We start from the raw sequence: 22591 nt of genomic DNA, 5'->3' as shown, positions 1-22591 counted from the left end.
CCCCATGGTCTGGCCCCAACCCCCAACCTTCTTTTCCATCCTCATCTCTCTCTCTGTCTCCCTTGGGACTTGCTTGGATTTAACCTCACTGCCCTGTTTGCCCTTCAGAGAAAGAGCCCTGCCCTTCATACCTCATGTCTTTGCTCACACTGTTCCTTCAGTAGAGTTCCTTCCCCTACTCTCACCCTTCCCCTTCTCTCTACACCACTTTCAGGGTTTCCAGCAAATCCTCCCTCTTTGCTCCCAGAGCACGGAGCCTGTTTCTGCCTATTGCATATTCATGTGTACTTGCATTAGCATTAGCTGTTTACATGTCTGTCTTCCCCAGGAGACAGCAAACTCCTTGAGAAGGGGACTGACTGGATCCATTGGACCTTGTAGTCAGAATGGCACCCGGTAGATAGGAAGTCCTCAGGGAATGGGACCAGAGCTATTTGATGACCATAGATTGGTCGCCTTAATGGCTCTGGTGAAGAATCACCTCAATCAGTAATCCAGGGAAGCAGGGCTGAGCCTGGGGCGATCACAGCGCAGGTTGGAGGAGCTGCTGGGTGTGATGCAGTGTGCATGTGTGTGTGTCCTCTCTTCTGCAGGCTTTCTGCTTCTGCTCCATTGGATTCCCCCCATTAAGCCCTAAACTGTCTTCCTGGATGGCTGCAAACCTTTCTGTGGTGGGGAGGGGACCACTGGGGCTGATACAATGCAAGAAACCATTTGAGAACAGACCCTCTGACCCTTTAGACATCAGAGTTTTACAAAACGACTTTCTTCTCCATTCCATTTTATAGATGGGCAAACTTACCCAACAAATTAGAAAGCACAGCTAGGACCAGAATCTAAGTGTTCTGCGCCCAGGTGGGCAGTAAAGCATGGTGGTTAAGCATATGAACTCCAGCCAGCAAGCCCAGTATTGACCCTTAGCTTTGTCAGTGGTTGTCAGACCTTAGGAAAGTAACCGAACCTGTCAGGGCATCAATTTCCTCATCCTTAAAATGGGAAACGAAGATTGCAAAGTTCTTGTAAAGTTTATTTGATAGGCTATAGCTGAACAGCTCCTGGCCCAATATGAACACTCAGTGTTGGCTGTTACAGCAATTCAAACCACTCATCACCATCATAGGACCCTTAACCACTTAAGCACTTAGATGCGCATCCTCTCACTGTGATTTGGGGCCTTCTTACGATGCAGTGAAGTAACCAGAGCAGGTATCATGGCACCCATTTTCCCAATGAGAAAAATGAGCCCAGAAAGGTTCAGGAACTTTCCCAAGATCTAAGCATAAATTAGATAGAGTTGGGGTTCTGCACCTTAACCCTGGGCTATCTCTGCTGGTGACCCCCTTTAGGGCCATTAAAGAGTGATGAGGACGAGACCTGAGATTCTGTAAATCATCATAAAAAAGGTGCAAACTGTGGCATCACTAGGACCAGGACCTATTTTATATCAAGAAGTGGCTCGGGTGCAGGAGGCAGAACATGGCTGAACAACAGAGTGCCTCACGCCTGCCATCATGTCCACAAGACACAGAGCCTGGCACGCAGTGGGGCACTCCACGGCAGAATGTATGGGGCAAGGCTCAAGATTTCTAGTGAAATCTAACGTTCAGGGACTGTGTGCAACCCCCATATTTGCTACCCACATCTTCCAGAGAATGTGGAGGCACCAGGAGGGCAGGGACTCATCTGTTGCATGCATTGCCATTAAGCCAGTGCTAGGCCAATAGGAACCCCAAAAATATCATGACATTAAATAAGAAAGTGATTCTTAAAGAACTGGACCAGGAATCCGAGATTAGAGATCCAGTCCTGGTTTTGCTTCTAATAACTTGGGTTTTAGGCAGTCCATTCCCTCTTCCTGCCCCTCTTTGGAACTCATTGTCCCTATTTGTAGTTCTCAGAGTATTCTGGGTGGTTCTGATGTATAGCCAGGGCTGGGATCCTCTGAGCTGATCTCTCATCACCTTTTAAGTTCTGCAAATGCATTTCAGCATGCTCCTTAGCACAGAGACCCGCAGCAGGCCCTGGGGGCCACAGGGCCACACCTGCCCACCACAAACACAGGGGTTGCAATTCTAATGTCTGTTCTGCTACACATTCACTACGCAGGCTTATCTCACCGAGCCCCAGGCTCCCTGTCAGCAGGGCTGAGTCACATGTGGAAACACACTAAAATGGAGCACCACAGATCTTTTTACTGTCTATAGTTTTGCTTTTCCTAGAATGTCATATAGTTGGAATCATGCGGTATGGCTTTCAGATTGGCTTCTTTCACTAAGCAATATGCACCTAAGTTTCCTCCATGGCTTTGTGGCTTGACCGCTCATTTCACTGAGTAATATTCCACTGTATGGCTGTACCCATTTGTTTATCCATTCACTTTTTGAAGGACTTCTTGGTTGCTTCGTTTTTGGCAATTATTCATAAAGCTGCTGTAAACATTCATGGACAGGTCTGTGCATGGACATACATTTTCAACTCATTCGGGTAAATTCTAAGTACAGCAGTTGCTGGATCCTATGATAAGACTATCTAACTGTGTAAGAAACTGCCAGACTGTTACCATTTTGCATCCTCCCCAGCACTGCATGAGTTCCTGTTGCTTCACATCCTTGTCAGCATTTGGTATCGCCATCCTAATAGGTGTGGAGTGGTATCTCACTGTTGGTTTAATTTGTAATTCCCTAGCGACACAATGCTGGTCATCTTTCGTGTGCTTGTTAGTCGCCTGTATGTCCTCTTTGGTGAGGTGACTACTCAGATCTTTTGCCCAGTTTTTAATTGGGTTGCTTGTTTCATATTGTTGACTTGTAAGAATTCTTATATTTTCTCTCAATCCTTGGCTTGTCTTTTTCATTCTCTTCACAGTGATTTCGTAGAGCAGAAGTTTTTGATGAAGTCCAATTTATCAGTTTTTTTTCATGGGTTATGCTTTTTATGTTGTATCTAAATACTCACTGCTGAACCCAAGGTCACCTAGATTCTCTCCGATGTTATCTTCTAGAAGTTTTATCGATTTATGTTTTACATTTAGTTCTGTGATCCATTTTGAGTTAATTTTTGTGAATGGTGTAAAGTCAGTGTTTATATATATATATATATATTTTTGCATGTAGCTGTCCAGTTCTTCCAGCACTATGTTTTTAAAAGACTTTCCTTTCTCCACTGAATTGATTCTGCTCTTCTGTCAGAGGTCAGTTGGCCATATTTGTGTGGATCTACTTCTGGGTTCTCTAATTCATTCCACTCATTTGTCTATTCCTTTGCTAATGACACCCTGTCTTGGTTATTGTAACTTTATGATAAGTCTTGAGGTTGGGTAGGGTCAATCCTCTGACATTGTTCTTTCTCTTTGTTATTTGTGTTGGTTATTCTGGGTCTTTGTCTCTCCATATAAACGTTAGAATCAGCCTGTTGATAGTCACAAAATAATTTGCTGGGATTTTGATTGAGATTTCATTGAAGCTATGGACCAAGTTGGGAAGAAATGACATCTAATAGTATTGAGTCTTCCTATTTATGAGCATGGAATATCTCTTCACTTATTCTGATTTCCCTTGATTTTTCTCATCATAATTTTATAGTTTTCCTCATAAATATCTTGTACATACTTTGCTAGGTTTATTCCTAAGTACTTAGTACCTTTTTTCTTCTTCCCTTTTGTTTGTGTGTGTGTGTGTGTGTGTGTGTGTGTGTGTGTTTGTGTGTGTTTGTGTGTGTGTGTGCGTGCTGGTGAGGCTGAACAGGTGGAGCACAGGGGATTTTTAGGGCAGTGCAACTATTTTTTGACAATGTGGGTACAGGACATTATGCGTGTGTCAAAACCCATACAACTGTACAATACAAAGAATGAACCCTGATGTAAACTATGGACTTTAGTTAATAATAATGTATCAATATCAGTTCATTAATTGTAACAAATGTACCACACTAATGCAAGATGTTAATAATAGGAGAAACTAAGCCAGGGAGAGAGGGGTATATGGGACTCTCTGTACTATCTTTTCAATATTCTGTAAGCCTAAAACTGCTCTAAAAAAAAATAGTCTTTTAATAAAAAAGTACCAATTCCAGGGCTTCCCTGGTGGCGCAGTGGTTGAGAGTCCGCCTGCCGATGCAGGGGACACGGGTTCGTGCCCCGGTCTGGGAAGATCCCACATGCCGCGGAGCGGCTGGGCCCGTGAGCCATGGCCGCTGAGCCTGCGCGTCCGGAGCCTGTGCTCCGCAACGGGAGAGGCCACGTCAGTGAGAGGCCCGCGTACCGAAAAAAAAAAGTACCAATTCCAAATGGAATGGAGCCCCTCGTAAAGTCTTCCAATGGCTCCTCCTTGCTTACAGGATCAAGCCTACGCTCCCTCATCAAGCACAGGAGTCCTCCAGTTTGGCTGCCCCTGGAGTCCATGGGCCACTCCACCCTCTACAGTGCAGCTGAACTGAATCACTCAGGGTCCATGAGGGCACCTGGGACTATGCCCTACTCCCTTGGCCTTGTACATCGTCCCTTCCTTGCCTGGTCCGTAAATGTCCTGAAGAAGCTTCGGCAGATTTCAATTTGGGAACACAGAGGAATAAGCACCTGCTTCATAACATCACCTATTGTGCTTCTGACAGGACCTCTTCCCTTTCTGTCTCCTGTACTAAACTGAGTATACCCTGCTGGCCTCAGCCTGGTTCTCTCCAAATGCACAAACAGAATAATCACAAAATCTCACTAGTGAAACTACTGTTCCCACAGTATTGAACCACAGTTCCCAAACTGTGCATCAGGGCACCTTAGGGTGCCACAGCAAAGTCACAGGAGCACAGTAGGATATTATAAATTTAGAGTTACTCAGCATCTGTTGGCTACCGAGAGAACTACTGGCTCAAGGTGGTTCAGAGTTTTATCATTAGATTGCACTACATTCCTTTGATTATGTCATCTTTGAGAAGCTGAGTTTTTAGCAGTTGCTGTGATATAAAGCAAATGAAAGTCAATGTGGGACAGGAAATGAGGGTGGTGCGGTCCAATCTGATTAGAAAGTCTGACAAAGTTTTACAGCACCCCACAAGCACACAGATTCCATTAGTTATTGTACTTCTTCAAGAATGAAATAAAAAGTTTCCTCTAACTTATATGTATTAATTTTTTAAATGACTAACTTGGTAGGACATAAATTCTTCTTAAGTGATCCGGGCTTAACTAACACACTGAAATGTTAGGTATTTCTTTTGGCTTAGGGGGTCCATGAAAAAACTACTGAGACACTAATGGTTCAGTGAGCTGAGAAAGTTTGGGAACCTCTGGTCTAAGAAATCCTCTAATCTAGGGCCCATCAAGAGACTGCAGGTTGTGAAATCAACTTAGTGGGTTATAGTCAGCATTTTTTTCTCCTTAACAGAACACATTGCATGTAGCAAGCGTATTATTGTGTAAAACTTATGTTCAGTATATACATACAAATTAGCGTGGGTGTCTTGGGTCACAATGTAAAATGTGTATTTCTTGTTTGGGTTGTGATTTAAAAAGTTTGAAAAACCGCTAAGACTTCAACCTCCTTATTTTACAGATGAGAAAACAGCCCAGAGAGTGAAAGCTGATTATTATTGCAAATCACAGCCACCAGTGCCGGGCTCTGCACTTGGCCCTGCTAGGCTGGTGACCCTCCAAGGCAGGCCCTATTCTACCCAGTAGAGGTGTGGTTACTCAAAGTCACAGAGCTACAGAGGTGAGATACTCTCACTTTGATCCCAAGACGCATTTGCACCCCACAAATGCCACCAGCCACACCTAGAACAAAATGGTTTTAATCAATTGCGTCACCCTCACTCTCCTGGGAGCGGAGCAACAAAAAGGCTCGGCTCCTGCCCCCAGAGGACAGTAAGGCTTATGTGTCTCTCCACGCGGCAGGGCCCAGGCTGGGCAGGCAGGAGGCAGGGACAGAGGAAATGGCGGGTGGCTCGAACACAGGAAAGCAAAGGGGCCCCTGCTAGTCCTTGGGCCCCAGGGCCCAGCCCCAGTACTCCCGCTCTCCCCTCCCGGCTGGAGAAAGGTCGTGGAGAAGAGACAGGGGAGCAAGTCCCAGCAGCAGGAGAAGCAGCAGCAGCTGTTTCCTTCACCAATAAATATACTTCATTACCAAGCTAGAAGAGAAGGGTGGGAAGAGGGACGGTGGGGGGGAGAGGAAGGGGGAGAGGCTGCCACCTGTGTTGCTGGGATTAAAGCAATGACGAGATGGTGCCAGACCCCCACCACTATCCTCACCACCCCCCACTCCCACCCCTCATCTTCTCAAAACTGTGAAAAAGCTTTTAACATGGCCCTGCTGTCTACAGGGCTTTTCTGAAGCCTGGCCGAGAGGAGGCACCTGGCAGAGTCAGGGCGGAGGGAGGGAGGGAGGGAGGGAGCGAGGGAGGCTGCTTCTCCCCAGAGGCTGCAGCTGGAGGGCTGGAGCCAAGTGAGCCCTGAGGGGAGTGAAGAGGGAGAGGGGAGGAAGGATGAACCAACTGCGGGAGCAGCTCCTGAGCTGAGAGCCAAGGGGGCAGAGAGGGAGGTCTGGTGAGTGGTGGGGTGACCGCTGCATCCAGTGTAAAGCTCAGGCTGCTGAGGAGGGAGGGGCTGAGTTAGGGGCTTCCCCACCCGAGTGGCTCAGGAGACCCACCCCCTCCCCCCAGAGCAGCAGGGGACAGAGAAAAGCCATCACTTCTTTGGTCTTTGTGGCGGCTCAGCATGTGGGATGGGAGGGAGGGCACGGAGGGCCTGGAAGGCTCCTAGCAGGGAGTGCCATCTCAGCAAGAGGAGGCCTGGCTGGGAGCTCTGGCAGGAAGGTCACAGTGAGGCTGAAGAGCGCCCGAAGGAAGAGTGGCCTCCAGGGTGCAGAAGGGCTGGCACGGATGGGTGGGGAATGGTGGGGCGCCCCACACTGCCAGGGCCCTTGGGAAAGGCTAAGCCCCCGGGGTGGCCAGCGAGGGCAGGCGCAGGACCCAGAGCCAGTGCCTGGGAGGAGGGCAGGGACGCTGTACTGCAAGGAAGCGGTGGCTTGACCTTGCCCCTCCAGGGCTCCCATCCTTACTTCTGTTTCCACCCTGACAGAGTGGCTCTGCAAGGAAGGGGGCACCCTATGCTTTTTCAGAACCTTCCCTGAAGACCGGGAGGGAGCTAGCCTTGCCTACCAGAAGCGAGAATGGTAACAGGTCAAGGCTAGCCCTTATGGACTGGGAATTCCACTCCCCTTTCTGCTGCCAACTGAAGGGTAGGGCAGTCCTTGAAGACAGCTTCAGCCCTTGCCTCCCCACCCGAGGCAGGCCGGAGCCCTCCAGGGACACGGAAGTGCAAGGTGGTGGTGGGCATGTGGAGGGGCTTCTCCTCCTGCTCTTCTGCTCAGGGCTGGGGCCAGTCGAGGGGCAATTGCCCAAAAGTCCAAAAGCCAGCAAGTTGTAGCAATCCCCACCCCCAATGCCAAACTAACAAACAAAACAGGGAAAAGGAAAAAATGGGGGGAAGGGGAAGACAAACCAAAACAGAACCCCCTGACCTCCTGCCCAGGGGCGGAGGACCCAGCCGGTAGCAGGGGCTGGGGACCAGGGCTAGGAGGGCCTAGCTGGGCCGGCACTGCACCTGGCCCTCGGAGCTGTCCTCATCGTCAGAGGCCCCAGCACCCGCACTGCTCAGGCCTGTGATCCGATAGCCCATGTTGAGCAGCATCACCTCCAACGGGTCCGCATTCATGCGCCGCTGGTTGGCCTGGGAAGCACCCTCCATGTCCTCCACAACTCGGCCTGTGAGGTCTTCACTCTGTTGGGGGGAGGCACACATACTACTGGGACATATGTGCAGGGGAGACACACACACAGACTGAGCTATACGTATGGAGAGGGTATGTACATGCCAGGAGATGTATATGGGTATATCCACGTGTGTCCATGCATAGAGGGGAATGCATCCTGGGATATGTATGGGACACACACACACACACACGTGCCTACGCGCGCACACACACACACACACACACACACCCCAGGCTGTATGTGAGGGAGATGACACACCACACGGGGTTGTACATATTGGGGTTGGGGGGCACGTGGTAATATACACTTGGAGGAGACACAACACACTGGGATATAAACTGGGGGGAATACACATAGCAGGGTATACACTGGAGACCCCACGCTGGAAGATGATGAGGACATACCACATCAAGACATATACGGGGAGCACACCACGTAGGGTTATATATACGGGGGTGGCATACATGGACATAAATGAGGGAGGATTCACACCAGGATATGCTGGGCACACAAACTCTATACCTGAGGTGGGAGCACAGATATAACTCCCCCCACCCCACTCCCAAAGAGGATTCCTTTATCCTCCTTTTCCTCTCCCCCCAAGGAAGGGTCCTATAGGGTTTCTCTCTTTAAAATTCATAGAAAATTAGACACAGCTCTTGACTTCTGTTTTGCCAGCTGGGAAGGGGAAGGAGGTGGGGCAGAGGGCAGGGGGCCAGGCCACCTGACTACCCACACTGACTACCACACCGTCCTAAGTGTCCCTGTGGGCCGGACACACCACAGGCATCACTTCTTTAATCCTCAGAGCAACCTTCTGAGGTGGTAATGTCATTCCCATTCCAATGTACAGATGGTGAAAACCTGGATCAGAGATGGTTGAGTCCCTCAGGCAGTAAGTGGAGGGACCAGGATTCAAACTGAGGCCCATCAGACTCTAAAACCTACGTACTTCTCGTGTGACTGAGGGACAGGCCTCCGCACAGCTTCTGGGGGACACAAGGCAGTGGTATACGAGGGGCAGGGTACCTAGGGAGCCTCTGAGGTACCGTTCTCATCAAGTGGTGTTGGAGCTGATCTGGTTCCCTCCCTGCCCTCCCGCACCCAGTCCTCGGTTGCTGTTTCCCATATGTGAATCTCACCTGTGCCAGCTGGCTCGAGGATATGCCCCTGGAAGGCAGGAGACAAGTCTTGCCCCTGGAATTGCCCACTTCATGTGGAGCTTTCAGAGCTTGCTGGCTCCCACCCTGATGCAGCCTGGGGCCCTGGGGTGAGAGCTCACTCATCCTAGCAGCTCCTAGCCTCTGTGTGACTCACTGCCCTTCCCTGGAGGCCTCATGGGCTCAGCTGGAGGCCTCACGTAGGGTCCATCCCTACCTTCCTCCCTGTCTGGCATCTGCCACCTTGCCGCACCCTCACCTCTGGCCGGGGGTTCCACAGCCGCACAACGGGATCGATGCCGCTGGTGGCCAAGAAGCAGTAGCTGGGGTGCGGCTGCAGGCAGTTGACGATGGACTCGTCCCCCTGGAGCACGCGGACCAGGTTGGTGGTCTCCTTTTCCCAGATGAAGAAGGAGCCGTCATCAGAGCCACTGACGATGTATTGAGCGTTGCTGGCGGGGGGGCAAAGGGCAGGGAGGTCAGGTGGGGTACTGCCCTGTGGCCTCAAGCAGAGGCTGCATGGCTTAGGGAAAGGGAGAGCAGGGAAGTCTGGAGCCACTCGGCCCCCCGAACTCTGGGGTCTTTACCTGACTCGGAACTCCCATGCACACGGCAATTCTCTCCACACTGCAGAGCGGTGTCACAGCTCAACTGTTCTCTTAAACTCAGGGTCAGGGACTGCCTAGGTCTCTCCTACTTACTCTCCCCCGAAGTACATTATAAGCACCCTGGGTGCCAGGACCAGATGGTGCATCTCTTAGGTCTCTGGGAACACTCCTGCCTAAGCCTTCCCTCAGTAGTCCTAGCCTTCCTGGATCCAGACCCTGAAATCCTACAGCACATCTGCCCCTGATACACCATTGACGTTTAGAAGGGATCTTGACGGAGACTCTTAATTCACATTCGTGTATCTCGCCTACCCAAAGAAAGTACAGCATCTACAAAGGAGGGTTGGGGGTGATGGTGTCTGAGACATGGGCTAGGTCCCTCAGTACTGGGGGCACAGTTCTAGGCACAAAAGATTGCCAAGACTGACAGCCTATGAGGGTGCCTGCCCAAGGCTCCAAGCAACCAGATAAAGAACCCAAGCTCTGGCACGTGGGCGCACGGGGAGCAGGAGGTGCGGGTAAGGAAGAGTCCAGGTGCTGCCCTGGATGCTTTCTGGGTCACCTCGTTAGTCCTTGTTATGGCCCCTTGAGTGGGGAGGGCTGGTTTCATTTCATAGGTGAAGAAACTGAGACCCACTGAGATGAAGCCATTTGCCCAAGGGTACAAAGGCAGAGCTGGGATGTGAGCCTTTTCTGAAAGCATTGTGTCCCCGTGCCCCCCACCCCCACCCCAACCTCCTGCTGCCAACTGGGCTGTGCCCTCCTCCTCTTCAGGGCCTCAGACCTGCCAAAGAAATTGGCTTCCTTGATGTCTGTGGTGGTATTGCAGTGGCCACAGTAGCGGAACTGATAGTCGTAGCTTCGCTCCCGCAGCACCATCTCATCCTCTGAGATGGAGTCCTTGCGGGTCGTGCTGCGGAGGCGGACGGGGCCGCTGCCACCACCACCAGCTCCCTTCTTCTCGTCTGAGGGCAGAGAACAAGGAAAGGTGAGAGTCCTGTCCCTCTCTCGCCTCCCCCACTTTTTCCCCACCCTTGACCCGGTTTTCGGTCCAAGCAGTAAGCAATGTAGGGCTACCCGTCTCTACCTCTTCCCTGGAAAACTGGGAACAACTATGAGAAAGAAGCATCTTTGGATCCTGGCCTTGAGGGTGTTCAAGAGGAGACCTCTGATGCCAAGAGGGCCTTGGCTTAGGTCCCTGAATAACGTCTGGAAGCCCCAAGGATGCACAGACCCAAGGTCTGTTTCTGTGGATGTGAGAGGCAGGGAGGGGAGGGTAAAGCACTGCCAAGAGAGCCTCGAGGGGGTGATTTTTCTAAATAGATCCATAGCTCTGAAGGCATAAGGTCCAAGCCCTCCCTCTCTCGCAGACAAGTTATCATGGATCCAAATGAGGTACTAACCGGTTAAAATCCTACCTGTATTCTTAGTGCCCTGTTCCTGCCTGCTTCAGGGACTTGGAACGTGCTGGTCCCTCTGCCAGGAACTCTTCACCTCCCACAGCTACACTCTGCATCTAGTTAACTCTTCCTCTGCATCCTCAAGGTCTCAGCCTGAATGTCTCTTCCCCAAGAACCCCAGGATGCCATCAAGCCCTCCCCGCCACACCTGCACCCTAGCAGGGCCGCAGGGCATTCTTTATTCCTCCATCGCTTGGTTCCTTCACTAGGCTACAGACTCATGAACACAGAAATTCCATCTGACTTGTTGCCAGATATATTCCCAGGACCCAGCACAGTGCCTGGCACTGTTCAGACTAATGAATCAGCCCATGGTTAGTAAACTGCAAAGGAGACAGGGAGGATCCATGTCTGCCCTCAGTGAGCTCCCCTCTCGTGTTTGTAGACCACACAACTACCTAGTTTACTCTCCAGTGCTACCCAGGGGACCTGGGCAGGGCCTCGAATGCTCTCTGCAAGTAGGCAGCAGGTTCGGAGAGGCTGTGCTTTGCCCAAGGTCACATGGTTTCACATGGCAGAGCTGAGATTGGAACTGAGGCTCCACACCTGCGCCCAAGGCATTTCTGCTGCCCTGTGCTGCTGTTTCTTTTGCACCCAGGCAAACTGGAGCAAGTGCACCCCAGCCAGTTACCCTGAACTCAGATCCCAATGGAATGGCCAAGGCCCTGTCTGTGAGCAGAAGAGAATGACCTGCGAGGCACACTGGGCTCAGCTGACTCCTATCCTGAGTCCCGGGGGGAATACACCAGGTGCCTTAAACATGTTATTGCTAATCCTTGTCTCAAAGAGACCAAGTGACTGTCTCAAAGTCATGTGGCTTCTCAATCAGTACGTAAGCCTAGGCCTCTCCTATCTCAGAACTATGTCCTCTCCAGAATGTCACTGTAGCACCGCAAATAGATAGAGTGACAGCAACCCCGCCTCAGTGCCGACTCACCACCATCATTTTTGGAGAAGAGGGCGGCCGTGATGTCGCGTCCCAGTGCATCACAAGCGCTGCTATGGGCCTGCTCCGGGAACTTCCCTTTGAAATCATCCAGGCACTCCAGGGCCTCAGCCACGTACTTGAGCTCAAAGAGGCATCGGGCCAGGCGGAAGTGCGCCTTCAGGTGGCATGGGTTTAGGGAGATGGCCTTGAGGCAGTCCCTCAGGGCATCGTAGTGGTCACCATCCCTGGGAAGGCAGGGGAACGTGGCTTGGAGGTGGGGCCACGCAGCAAGCAGGGAGTCCCCATTCCGTCTCCTGCGCTTCCTGCGTCCACCCCAGCCCACCTTTGAGAGATCTCAGGGAAAGGGTACTTGGGGATGAAGAGAATCCTGCTCAGCCCAGGCCTTGCTCCCCAGGAGACAGACTACGTTAAGAAGGCAAGCCAGGAGCCCCGAGGTCTTGGCAGGGTAGGTAGAGGGTGGGAGGTGGGTGTGAGGCAAAAACCAGTGTCCGGCTGCCCTCTGCTGGACACAGCGTGCAACTGCGCACCCTCTCACCCCAGGCACCCGCAGCTCTGCAGCAGAAGGCCTGGCATCTTGCCCGCCTCAGGCTCCCCAAGCTCTCCTTCTCCCTTCCTCTATCCACCTCCTCAAATGCCCCCGGCTGGCCTTCAAAGCCATGTCCAAGGCGGGGGGCCCTCAAGGACAGTTCTGTGCTCCGGGGAAGCCAGAAGGGCCAGGCTGGGGACTCAGGGTCTGACCAGCAGGCAGCAAGCCCTCAGCCAGACCCCCCTCTGTCCTGGCTGACTGATCCACAGCAGCTGTGGCCTCTACCTCCCAGGGCTGGAGGATGGGGCCTGACAGTCTGGCAGAGTCAGTCCTCTGGAAGCTGATGGCGGGGGTGGGGTGGGGGGCGGGCAAACACCAGGAACTCCAAATCACCCACACTGACTTCTCCAAACTCCCGAAGCATGGATACGGGGAAGTGGGAATGGTTTTGGGGGGGTGGGGAGGGGCCAAAGAAAAAGCCCCCCCTTCTCCCACCCTGTGCCGGAATATAAAATACACCTTCCCCCAGCTCCACAGACCAGTTCCCACCTCTTATCTGGAGAGCCAGGCGGGTCACAGGAGCCACTTCTCCTTTGGGAGCTGTGGGGTTTTTTTTTGTTTTCCTGCTGGGTTGAGGTGGGCCTAGGACCCAACTGTGCTACGCAGCACTCCCTAGAGCTGACGTTCCCTCCACCAAGGCACAGCTCACAGCTCCCCTGCACGAGGCCAGAGCAGGCCCAACATGGGAGCTATCCTCCTGACCCTCCTTCTCCTACAGCGCTCAGAGGAAGCAGCCGGTCCTTGGAGCGGCCATGCTCAGACCAGGAGCAAGCAGCGCAGCCAGGGTGGGGGCAGGCAGGAGACAGAGTGCTTCAACGGCACGGCCTGCGTCAGAACGGGTGGCTGTGACGAAGGAGCAGGCGCTGTTTGGAAAGCCAATTACTGCCTGCAAGGTGGCCCTCAGAGCTCCTGGAGAGAGCCAGACCAGAGAGCAGCCAGGTGCCAGAGGGTGACCGCTCCCACTGCATCCAGGAGCAGATGGCAGCCCTGGGGAGACTGGCCCGGGACAGAATGTGACATTCTGGGGGTCACTGGCAGGCATGTGGGGCTGGGGAGAGAGCAGGCTGGGCCCAGGGCTCACCCACCCAGACTTACTGCCAGATCAAGCTCCCTGAAAAGACAGCCCTCAGCACAGCCTCTCCTGCTCAAAACTCTTCAGAAGCTGCCCATCGTCCACGGAATCAAGGCCAAAACGCCACTGCTCTGCATTCCAAGTCCTTCCCAGGCTGGCCCCAGGCTACCTCACAGACTCATCTCCTGCCAGTCCCAGCCCAAACCCTCTGCTCCAGCCAAATGGATTTGTTGTTCTGCAAACAAGCTCTTCAGTCAGCCCCCCACCCCCACGCCTTTGTTCACACCATTTCATCTCCCTGGGAATGTCCTTCCCCCACAGTCCCCTCCTCTTTGCGTCTCCGTCTAAGCCTGCTGACACGGAAAGCCCATTCAGACATCACATCTTCCTGGTGCTTCCCTGATCCTCAGTTAAAGTGACCTAACTTTTCTTGATGCCCACAGCACTTCACCTGATCATTCAAAGACTTACTGCTTCCTGCCTCTTTGGTGATGAAGCATGTCCACGTCTTTATCCCCTGTCCAGAGACTGGGCACTCCGGAGCACAAGAACTCAGAGTGACAGAACTTTGTGTCCCTAGTTCCTAGTGCATAGTAGGAATTCAGAGAACATGGTGAGGATACCCATGGATTGGGAAATCATCAGTCTCTCTTAGCAAGAATGCAGGAATGAGGCAGCTCTTAGCCTAGAGCCTGATTGAACACCACTGCATTCTACCCACCTGCTGGGAAAGAGGGGCAACACACCTCAGGATGGCCCCAAAGCTGTTGTCTCCTGGGGTTGGCTGCCATCTGAGCCCTTGGCAAGCTCCTGATGCCTGAGCTAAGGCCCGTGGGGGCAGCATCGTTCCGAACCCCCATCCACCATCCTGCTGACTTGGGTGGGTTTCTTAAGCTTCCCTCTCTGGCCTGACTAGTTGCAGCCAGACGATGGCACACCAGCTGGCCTGTCTGTCTGGGCAGAGCCAAGGGATGCCAGACGGAGCAGAAATGGCTGTGGGCCCAGCTTTATCCATCTCCCATCCTGGCCCTGGCTGGGGGATGGGGTCTGCCTGCCTGCTTGCCTGCTGGTGCTGCAGGCAGAAGGGCCAGGGGCCCTGGTGGTCTCCAAAGATAAAGGGTTCTTCAGGATATGGACCTACTACTCCCTTACCACCAGCCACTACAACTCAGCAAGACCCACAGACAGCTTTGGATGTCTAGGATCTTGTTCGTGTTTGGTCCAAACGGTCCAAGAGCATAGGAAAGCAAGCCCCAAGGTCAAGGAGCTGCAGAATCATTTCAAACAGATACCAACTGAATTCACCAAATGCCTTATTTCCATCTAGCAAGATTCTACTGCTCCTTCAAAGTCCAATTCAAGGCACAATTCTCCAAGAGTGGGGATTAACCATTCTCCCAATTCCTACTTCCAGTGGTCACAGCACTTCCTAACAAAGCACCATGTTGAAGCTACTTGTGAACATGTTCCACTTAACTGTGAGCTTTCTTGGTGTTTGAGGCTTCCTGATTAATGAGTCAGGCACTTGCCCACCACTAACCTGGAGGTGGGGAGGAGAAGCCTGGGCCTAAGAAGCCCTAAGAGGCAGCAGGATGTCACTGCTACCTTCCATGGATGCCTCAGCAGCTTGTTCCCATCAGGCCCACTCACCACTTGCGCTTCATGTAGGCAGCAGCTCGGTTCCCGTAGAGCATGGCGTTGTGAGGGGCCCTCTGCACGGCCTTGCTGTAAAGCTGGATGGCCTGGGTCCACTGCTGGCAGGCAAAAGCCTCATTGGCTTGCTGTTTCACACGCTCCAGGTATGGGGGCAGCTCTACCTGGGGGCTGTGAGGGAACAGAGCCAAGTCAGGCCAACCAAGGAAGGCCAGAGGAGCCTCTCAGGAAGTCTGTAGCCCTGCCTGAAGGCCACTCAGGTTTTCCCGGTCCCTGGGATCTGCACTGTCATCTAAAAGAGGGTACCACTCCTATCCTTGGCCTGGGTTATTGTGATAGGTAATGGTCACAATTCCAGATGCTCTGAGCCAGTGGCGGGGGGGGCGGGGCGGAAACAGGGAGAAATGAAGCTGTCCTGGACAGGTTTAATGGAATTCTTAATCAAACTCCTGGGCATGAAAGTAGCTGACACCTACAGCCTCCATGCTGAGCCGAACCTCATTACCATCCAAGTGCCTCTCATGGATCTCTCTATAGATAATTACGTTTCTCTCAAGGGCTAGAGGATCTGGACACCTCTGTATCCAAAGCCCAGCACAGGGCCTGGAAGTGAACAGAGGCTAGAAGATGCTATGAATGGAGAAAATATAATGGGGGAGGCCCGTCTGTGTGGGACCCCTTTATAGGAGGGAGCCCAGTGCTAAGAGGAGCTAGCCCCTGGGTCCTGGCGCCAGCTACTGGTATCAAGGGACCAGAGCTTCAGATTGAGCATGACTGGAGTCCTACCAGGAAGAAGTGGCACTGGGACCACTAGCCACAGTCCAGAAGCCTCTTTGCCCCAGTCCCCTGACTCTGGGGTGTATGCCTGGGTGGGGGTCAGGAGGAAGGTTTACAGGACATGCCCTCCCTCCAGTCCAGTGGGGTGTAACTGGGGCTGGGAAGGTTGGGAAAGTCAGGCTGGCCTCACCTGACATGTCCTCTACTCTCTGGCAGCCGGAAGCCGTTGCTGTGAAGGTGCAGGCCATTGGACACACCGTTGGACACACCATTGGTGGACATCTTGCCATTCTGAACTTCTGGGAGGGGGTGGGCAGAAAGGAACAGCAACAACTTAGGAGGAGGTTCTCATTTCTCCTCAGCAGCCCTCCAGCTTCCACCACAGGGTCTGATGGTTCCATTGTGGGGCTATCCCCCCAGGGTAGGTCTATTCCCAGAAAGCAGGCAAGGACATAAAGAAAAGCCTGTGCGCCCTCTGCTGGCTGAAGCGGGACACAACTTCAACTTGGCATTAGCTGGGGGTGGGGATGGAGTGGGGGGTGAGGAGGTGCCTAAAACAACTGTAGGCCCCAGGAAGAAATCAATGAGGAGACTGGTCCAGGACGAGAAGGGAAAGACAATTACTTCAGGCCCTCAAGAGCCAAGCCACGGAAAGAACCTGCTTTTTCGGAGGGAAGTGAAAAGGGCTGTGACGCAAACCCCTTTGACAGACCTCTCTGACCTAATATTACCTTCCTTCTTACTGTACAGGGTTATTTCAGAGAATCTACTCCTTTTGCAGGATCACAGCCAGCACAAGGTAAGTGGCAGGCTTCTCAGCAGAGGCACTGTACACTCATGCTCCCCAGCAGAGATGCCCTAAAGGATACCCGAAGGGAGAACTTACCCCCTGAGGAGTGGCATTTTCTAGGCAAGAGGAAGGTGTACGGCCGCTGCTTGTAAGTCAGGTCAAACAAATAGACCTAGAGTGCAGGGGTCAAGAAAAGAATGGACACTGTGAGGCAAGAATGTGGCTGGACTGTGAGTGAGGCCTGGGTGGCTCCCAGGAACACAGCTGAGTGTTGAGCAGGGAACCATCAAGTGAGGGAGAAGGGGTGTTTCTACGGAGCAAACCTCAGGCAGGAAAATCTCGCCAGTTCCTGGCCCTTAGGGTGGATGGCCTGAAATACTGTCATTACTTCGAATCACATGTTTATTAGGTCGACAAGGTCCTCAGAGGTCTCATGTTATAGATGGGAAAACTGAAGCCTCAGAGCAGAGAAGCAATTTGCCCAAAGTAACACTGCTAGTTACTTCCCTCAGTAAATATTAGCTATTATTACTTACTATTTATTGAATTCTTACTTTGCTCCAGGACCTCTGCTAAGTGTTTTATATGGCTTTTTTTCATTTCATCCTAGAACTGCCCCCCCGCCCCACGAAAAGGTACTATTATCATCACCCCCTGAACAGATGAAGAAATGTAGGCTCAGTGTTTAATTAATTTATCCAGGGCCATAAAAGCAGAAGGTGGCACAGTCAGGACCCAAAACCGAGTCTGTCTGGCTCCGAACCACTCTGCTAGACTGCCTCGCCAACTCATCTTTATGCTACCTTTAAGCCAGGTGACAGCTAAGCAACCTGAAGCCAGAGCCCTCTTCTGAACTCAAGGGCTCACCTAGTCTCCATCCCATTTCTCTTGTGTCACACCTTGACTTTAAATGTCATCAACGGTTTCACTTGCCATGTCGCTCCCATCAGCCTAGGATGGATCATATTTCACGTTTGTTTCCCTCGTGTTCATGATAATGCTACCCCCAGAGTAAGTACTCAGTGACTTTGTAGAGTAAATGAATTTTTGCAAGGCTTACTAAATATCCTGACTGAGAGATTGTAAACAGAAGGGTTAGCAACCTGCCGTTATCAAAGAACACTTCCCAAAGCTGGCCCCAAACTGCAGCCTGGCTGCATGCTCTGAGCCCCAGGATTTCCTCCTAGGAAGATAGAAGATGAGGAAACCAAGGTTCAGGAAAATGAAGAGAGTTGTTCAAAGTCACAGTACACAGCTAGTAAACAAAAGGCCAGCATCTGGAGACAAGTCTGTCAGTTCTAAGCCTGACGCCTCTCTGGGAATATTGCAAAGATGCCATGGCGCTTCCACATTTCACAGTAACGTCATTTACAATGAGGCTTCTTGTCTGCCTCATGGTAGGGGGTGTGGGGTACACAGCCCTGGCTGCTGGGTACGAGGGTGGGAGGGGGAAGGGCAGGGCCACGTTGGGCAGCCATCCATACCTGCTCTCCTCCCATGTTGACCAGCAGCTCTGTGCCATTGGGGCTGAAGGTCACATAGGTGGCGACCAGCACTCTCAGACGGTTGTTGTAGTCGGGCAGCTTCACTGGCAGGTGACCTGCAGGGAACAGCCCTGTTACCCTAGTGTGAGGCTTCCAATCCCTCCCAATGTTGAGCCCTTACTATATGAACTGGGCCAACTGTGTTATATGCTTTATCTCATTGAGTCATTACAACCCCATTTTACAGAAAAGAAATTAAGACTCCTCAAGGGTAAGTAATTTACCAAAGGTTGTAGGATAGCTGGTCACTGACAGTCATCAAAGCCCAGGTCTGTCTGATTCTAAACCCCTTGCTCTTGGTCACCATGCCATGCCGCCTCCTTGCACTGCCCCACAGACAATCAGCACCCTGCCAAGAGTTTAGGGCCAGAGTTGGGCTGAGCCCTACCTGCTACGTAATACTGGGCTGCACCATCCGGAAGGGGCTTCTGCCGGTCACAGAAGGTGTGCACACCTGCTGAAGGGCTCTGCTTCATGCTCTTTCTGGTGGGAAGGCAAACCATATAGGTTATAAGGCCTAACAGTACTCCTGGCTAGACCATACCACACTTCCTGGAGAAAAACCCAAGTGTATATCCCTGGAGAGATACAGGAGGAGGTACCTTTCTTCCTTATCTCAGCACCCCCAAAGGTCCACCAACTAGACAGCTGTGGACACATATATTACAGTGCTTTATAAGTAGGTCCCGCCTACTTGTCTTGGTTCATGGCCACCCTATTACTCCCATTTTACAGATGAGGAAGCTAAAAGCTCAAGGCCCGCCCTAAGTCATGCAGTGTGTGCAGAGCAATAGTGGTCACCCAAATCCACAAATGAAAGTAATGCAGGCCAGAAGTTTCTGCACTTGTCCCAGGAGTCCACTGAAAACCCAGGCTGGCGGAGCCGCTCAGGTCTGGGACTTCTGTGGAGATTCTGAGTATATTCTACTTTTGTTTAAAAAAAAAAAGAATAAAGTAGAATTATATGTACAAATAAAGGAATTACATGTATAAGATTATAACTCTGTACACACACTTATAGTGAAAGAACAAGCAGAAAATACTATATACAGTGATTTCTTTCAGGTAATGGAGTATGGGTAATTTCTTTAATATACTTTTCATATTTTCCAAAATAAGCATGGATTAAATTTTTTAAAAAAGAATCACAAAATTACAAAAACCCACCTCAGGGCTTCCCTGGTGGCACAGTGGTTAAGAATCTGCCTGCCAATGCAGGGGACATGGGTTGGAGCCCTGGTCCGGGAAGATCCCACATGCCGCGAAGCAACTAAGCCCGTGCGCCACAACTACTGAGCCTGTGCTCTAGAGCCCGCGAGCCGCAACTACTGAGCCCACGTGCCACAACTACTGAAGCCCACGCGCCTAGAGCCTGTGCTCCGCAACAAGAGAAGCCACCGCAATAAGCCCGCGTGCCGCAACGAAGAGTAGCCCCCGCTCGTCGCAACTAGAGAAAGCCCGCACGCAGCGACGAAGACCCAATGCAGCCACAAGTAAATAAATAAAATAGATACAACATTAAAGAAATAAAAAATGTAAAACAAAAAGCAAAAACAACCCACCTCAAAAAGAAGAGGGCATGGCAATGAGGGAAAGGGGCAGCAGGTTCCGGGTCCCCTTGCCCACGGGAGGCCGCGCTATTCATACCTGTGGTTATGGATCATGCGAATGTCATAGAGCCTCACAAAGGGCCCACTGGCCCCCACTGCCAGGCAGTTGTTGTCCTGGGGGTTGACGGTGAGGCACTTGGCCTCTACCAGCTGGCCACAGTACTCTGTCAGGTCAATCAGCACCTCCGAGTGTTTGCTGTTCTCCCGAAGGTCATACTGGCTGTGAGAGAGGACACAGGGGGTTGGGGGTTGTGTCCATGGGTGGAAGGCAGGGGAGAAGCCAAGGCCCAAATGCAAAGGAATTGGGAGTGGCTTTGAACCTGTTTGTAAATAATGTCAAAAACTACTCCCATTTCTTGAGTGCCCACTGTGTGCCAGGCACCTGTAGTAGGCTTCACACACATTCTGTTTTATTCTAACATAACTCTTTAAGGTAGATACTACTAACCCCCTTTTTTTTTGTAACAGATATCAATATTACTGTTACTAAGTACTATTACTACTGACTACTAACACTTAGTGAGAAATTGCTTTGTGTCCAGTATTGCTCCTAAGTGTTATACATGTATTATCTAATTAAATTCTCACACCATCCCTAGGTACCACTAGAAGTTCAAAGAAGCTAAATAACTTGCCTGGACGACACTGCAGTAAGTGCAGCACTGAGATAGTGCAGAGCTGGAAAGACTGCATTTTAACCCCTCTGCTCTGATCCTTGATTAAGAATAATTCTATTCTTAACCTAGTTTCTTGCAGGAGATGAAAGAAGTATAGAGGTGACAGAAAAGAAAATCTGGAGATCATCTAAGAGCTACCTAGAAACACCAACTGCCAGGACAAGCCCAAGTCCCATCCGGGTGGTAAAGTCAGGCCAAAACATCCACCCAGCGTCAGCACACTTCTACTGGGGAACTGCTTTGATGCTGGGACACAGGCACATCCAGAGAATGGCGAGGGCATCATTCATGTGCTCACCCACCTCCGCCTAAACATCTCCAATAATTTCTTCATTGTTCACTTATCTTTCTAAGCCATCCTCACCAGACTGCTCTTCCTAAAATATTGTTTTTGTTGCATCACTTTCTTGCTCAAAAAATTGCAGAGATTCCTCAATACTTTTCGCATGAGTTTACTCTTTGTTTACTTCTATCAAACTACTCAGTCTGGTTTTCAAGACATGATTTCACATACCTCTCCAACCTTGCTCCTCAGTTGTCTAAGTGTGGGTCAGTTACAGCCTCAGAACTGTGTCCTGTATGTGGCACGTTTACCCGTGCCTTCACAAACTCTGCTCAAGCTGGGGAGTCCACTCTGCTCTTCCTTGCCCATCCAAATCCTGTGTATTCTGGAAGGCCAGCTTGTGTTCACCTTCTGCTAGGACTCCTCCCCGGACTGTGCCTGCCCCTAAGTGCTCAGGCTCCTGCCCCATGCCCCAGGTTCTTAGCCTCTACCTGCTGCCCCGGCACAGTCTAGTCAGTCAGGGTCAACCAGCGCAACAGAGAGTTGCACCCGCCACCGACCAAATGCATTGTGTCTGCTAAGTACTGTGGCTAAAGTTTTACGGGCACTATCTCAATTTTAATGCTCAGGCCAACAAAAGAGATATTATGATAATTCCCATTTTATAGATGAGGAAACTGAGGTCCGGGGGGTGAAGTGATTTGCCCCAGACACTGAATGACAGAGGGAGGACTTGACTTGATCTGTCTGAGTTCTAGTTCATGTATGACTTAGACACCCCTCTTCCTCTGAAACAGGGAAGAGGGCACAAAGTCCCATAGCATCTCAAGGAAGGATATTAAAGCAGATTGTGGAGATAAGGAAAAAGTTCTAAGGTTATATGTGAAGAAAGGAGCTAAAGAAAGGCAATGAGACCATTTTAAGAAGAAGGGAAGTAGAGGCAAAGGTGTGACGATATAGGCCAGTGAAAAGGGGGAGAGTCCACTTAACCATTTCTGGCTGGCTATGCCCCTCCCAGGAATATGCCCATTGAGCGACTGTTCAAGGGAAATGTATCAAGTGCCTCTACGTGCCAGGTATTGTGCTGGGCTCTAGGAACACAACCAAGGACAAGAAAGACATGGACAAGATGGACAAGACAGACAAAATGCTGAGGGAGTTTACTACTCAGTGAGGGACACAGACAAAAAAGTAAGCCATCAAGTAAATAAAATAAAAGAACTATAGAGGGTGATTAGAGTTATAGAGGATACAATTAGGGCACGGAGACAAAGAACAATGGTGGGGGATCTATTTTAGATAGGATGGTCAGAGAAGGTGCTTCTCGGGAGGTGACCCTTAAGCTGTCTCCTTAGGGTAAGAAAGAGTTGAGAAAGAGCTGGGACTGAGAAAACCAGTTAGAGGGAACAGCAAGTATGAAGGCCCAGAGGAGGCAGACGGTGCATCTGAGATGGTGAGAAAGCCAGTGGGCTTGAATGTTGCTCAGGAGAGGGTAAGAAGTGGGGAAGGTGAAGAATAGGGTAAGTAAGTCAGTGGAGTTTGTTCACTGCTAACTGTGCTGGGCAGACAAATGAGTCTGGAACTCTGTTGGAGGGAAGGAGCCAGGCCTGTGGAAGGAAGCAGTAGGGCAGATAGGATGGGGGAACCGACATGGAGTG

The 22591-nt window shown here is 51.2% G+C and overlaps 1 protein-coding gene across 2 annotated transcripts in view; it reads right to left on the bottom strand.

The window, feature by feature from the left end:
- Positions 1–5766: 5766 nt before the first annotated feature.
- The window catches only part of WDTC1 (WD and tetratricopeptide repeats 1), a 71764-nt gene continuing 54939 nt past the window's right edge, over positions 5767–22591 (bottom strand). For both annotated transcript variants that reach the window (XM_060017099.1, XM_060017106.1), the window contains exons 7-16: positions 20011–20193; positions 18752–18846; positions 18304–18419; positions 16916–16991; positions 16220–16328; positions 15250–15423; positions 11930–12165; positions 10317–10497; positions 9184–9376; positions 5767–7771 (exon numbers count right to left, since the gene is read on the bottom strand). In XM_060017099.1, coding sequence (XP_059873082.1) covers positions 7574–7771; positions 9184–9376; positions 10317–10497; positions 11930–12165; positions 15250–15423; positions 16220–16328; positions 16916–16991; positions 18304–18419; positions 18752–18846; positions 20011–20193 — 1561 coding nt within the window. In that variant the 3' untranslated portion in view covers positions 5767–7573. The remainder of the gene's footprint in view (positions 7772–9183; positions 9377–10316; positions 10498–11929; positions 12166–15249; positions 15424–16219; positions 16329–16915; positions 16992–18303; positions 18420–18751; positions 18847–20010; positions 20194–22591) is intronic.

The sequence above is a fragment of the Delphinus delphis genome, chromosome 1 (genome assembly GCF_949987515.2).
Source record: "Delphinus delphis chromosome 1, mDelDel1.2, whole genome shotgun sequence".
NCBI classification, from domain to species: domain Eukaryota; kingdom Metazoa; phylum Chordata; class Mammalia; order Artiodactyla; family Delphinidae; genus Delphinus; species Delphinus delphis.
Note: the sequence above shows the minus strand (reverse complement) of the source record. Positions and strands in the feature narration are given on the sequence as shown.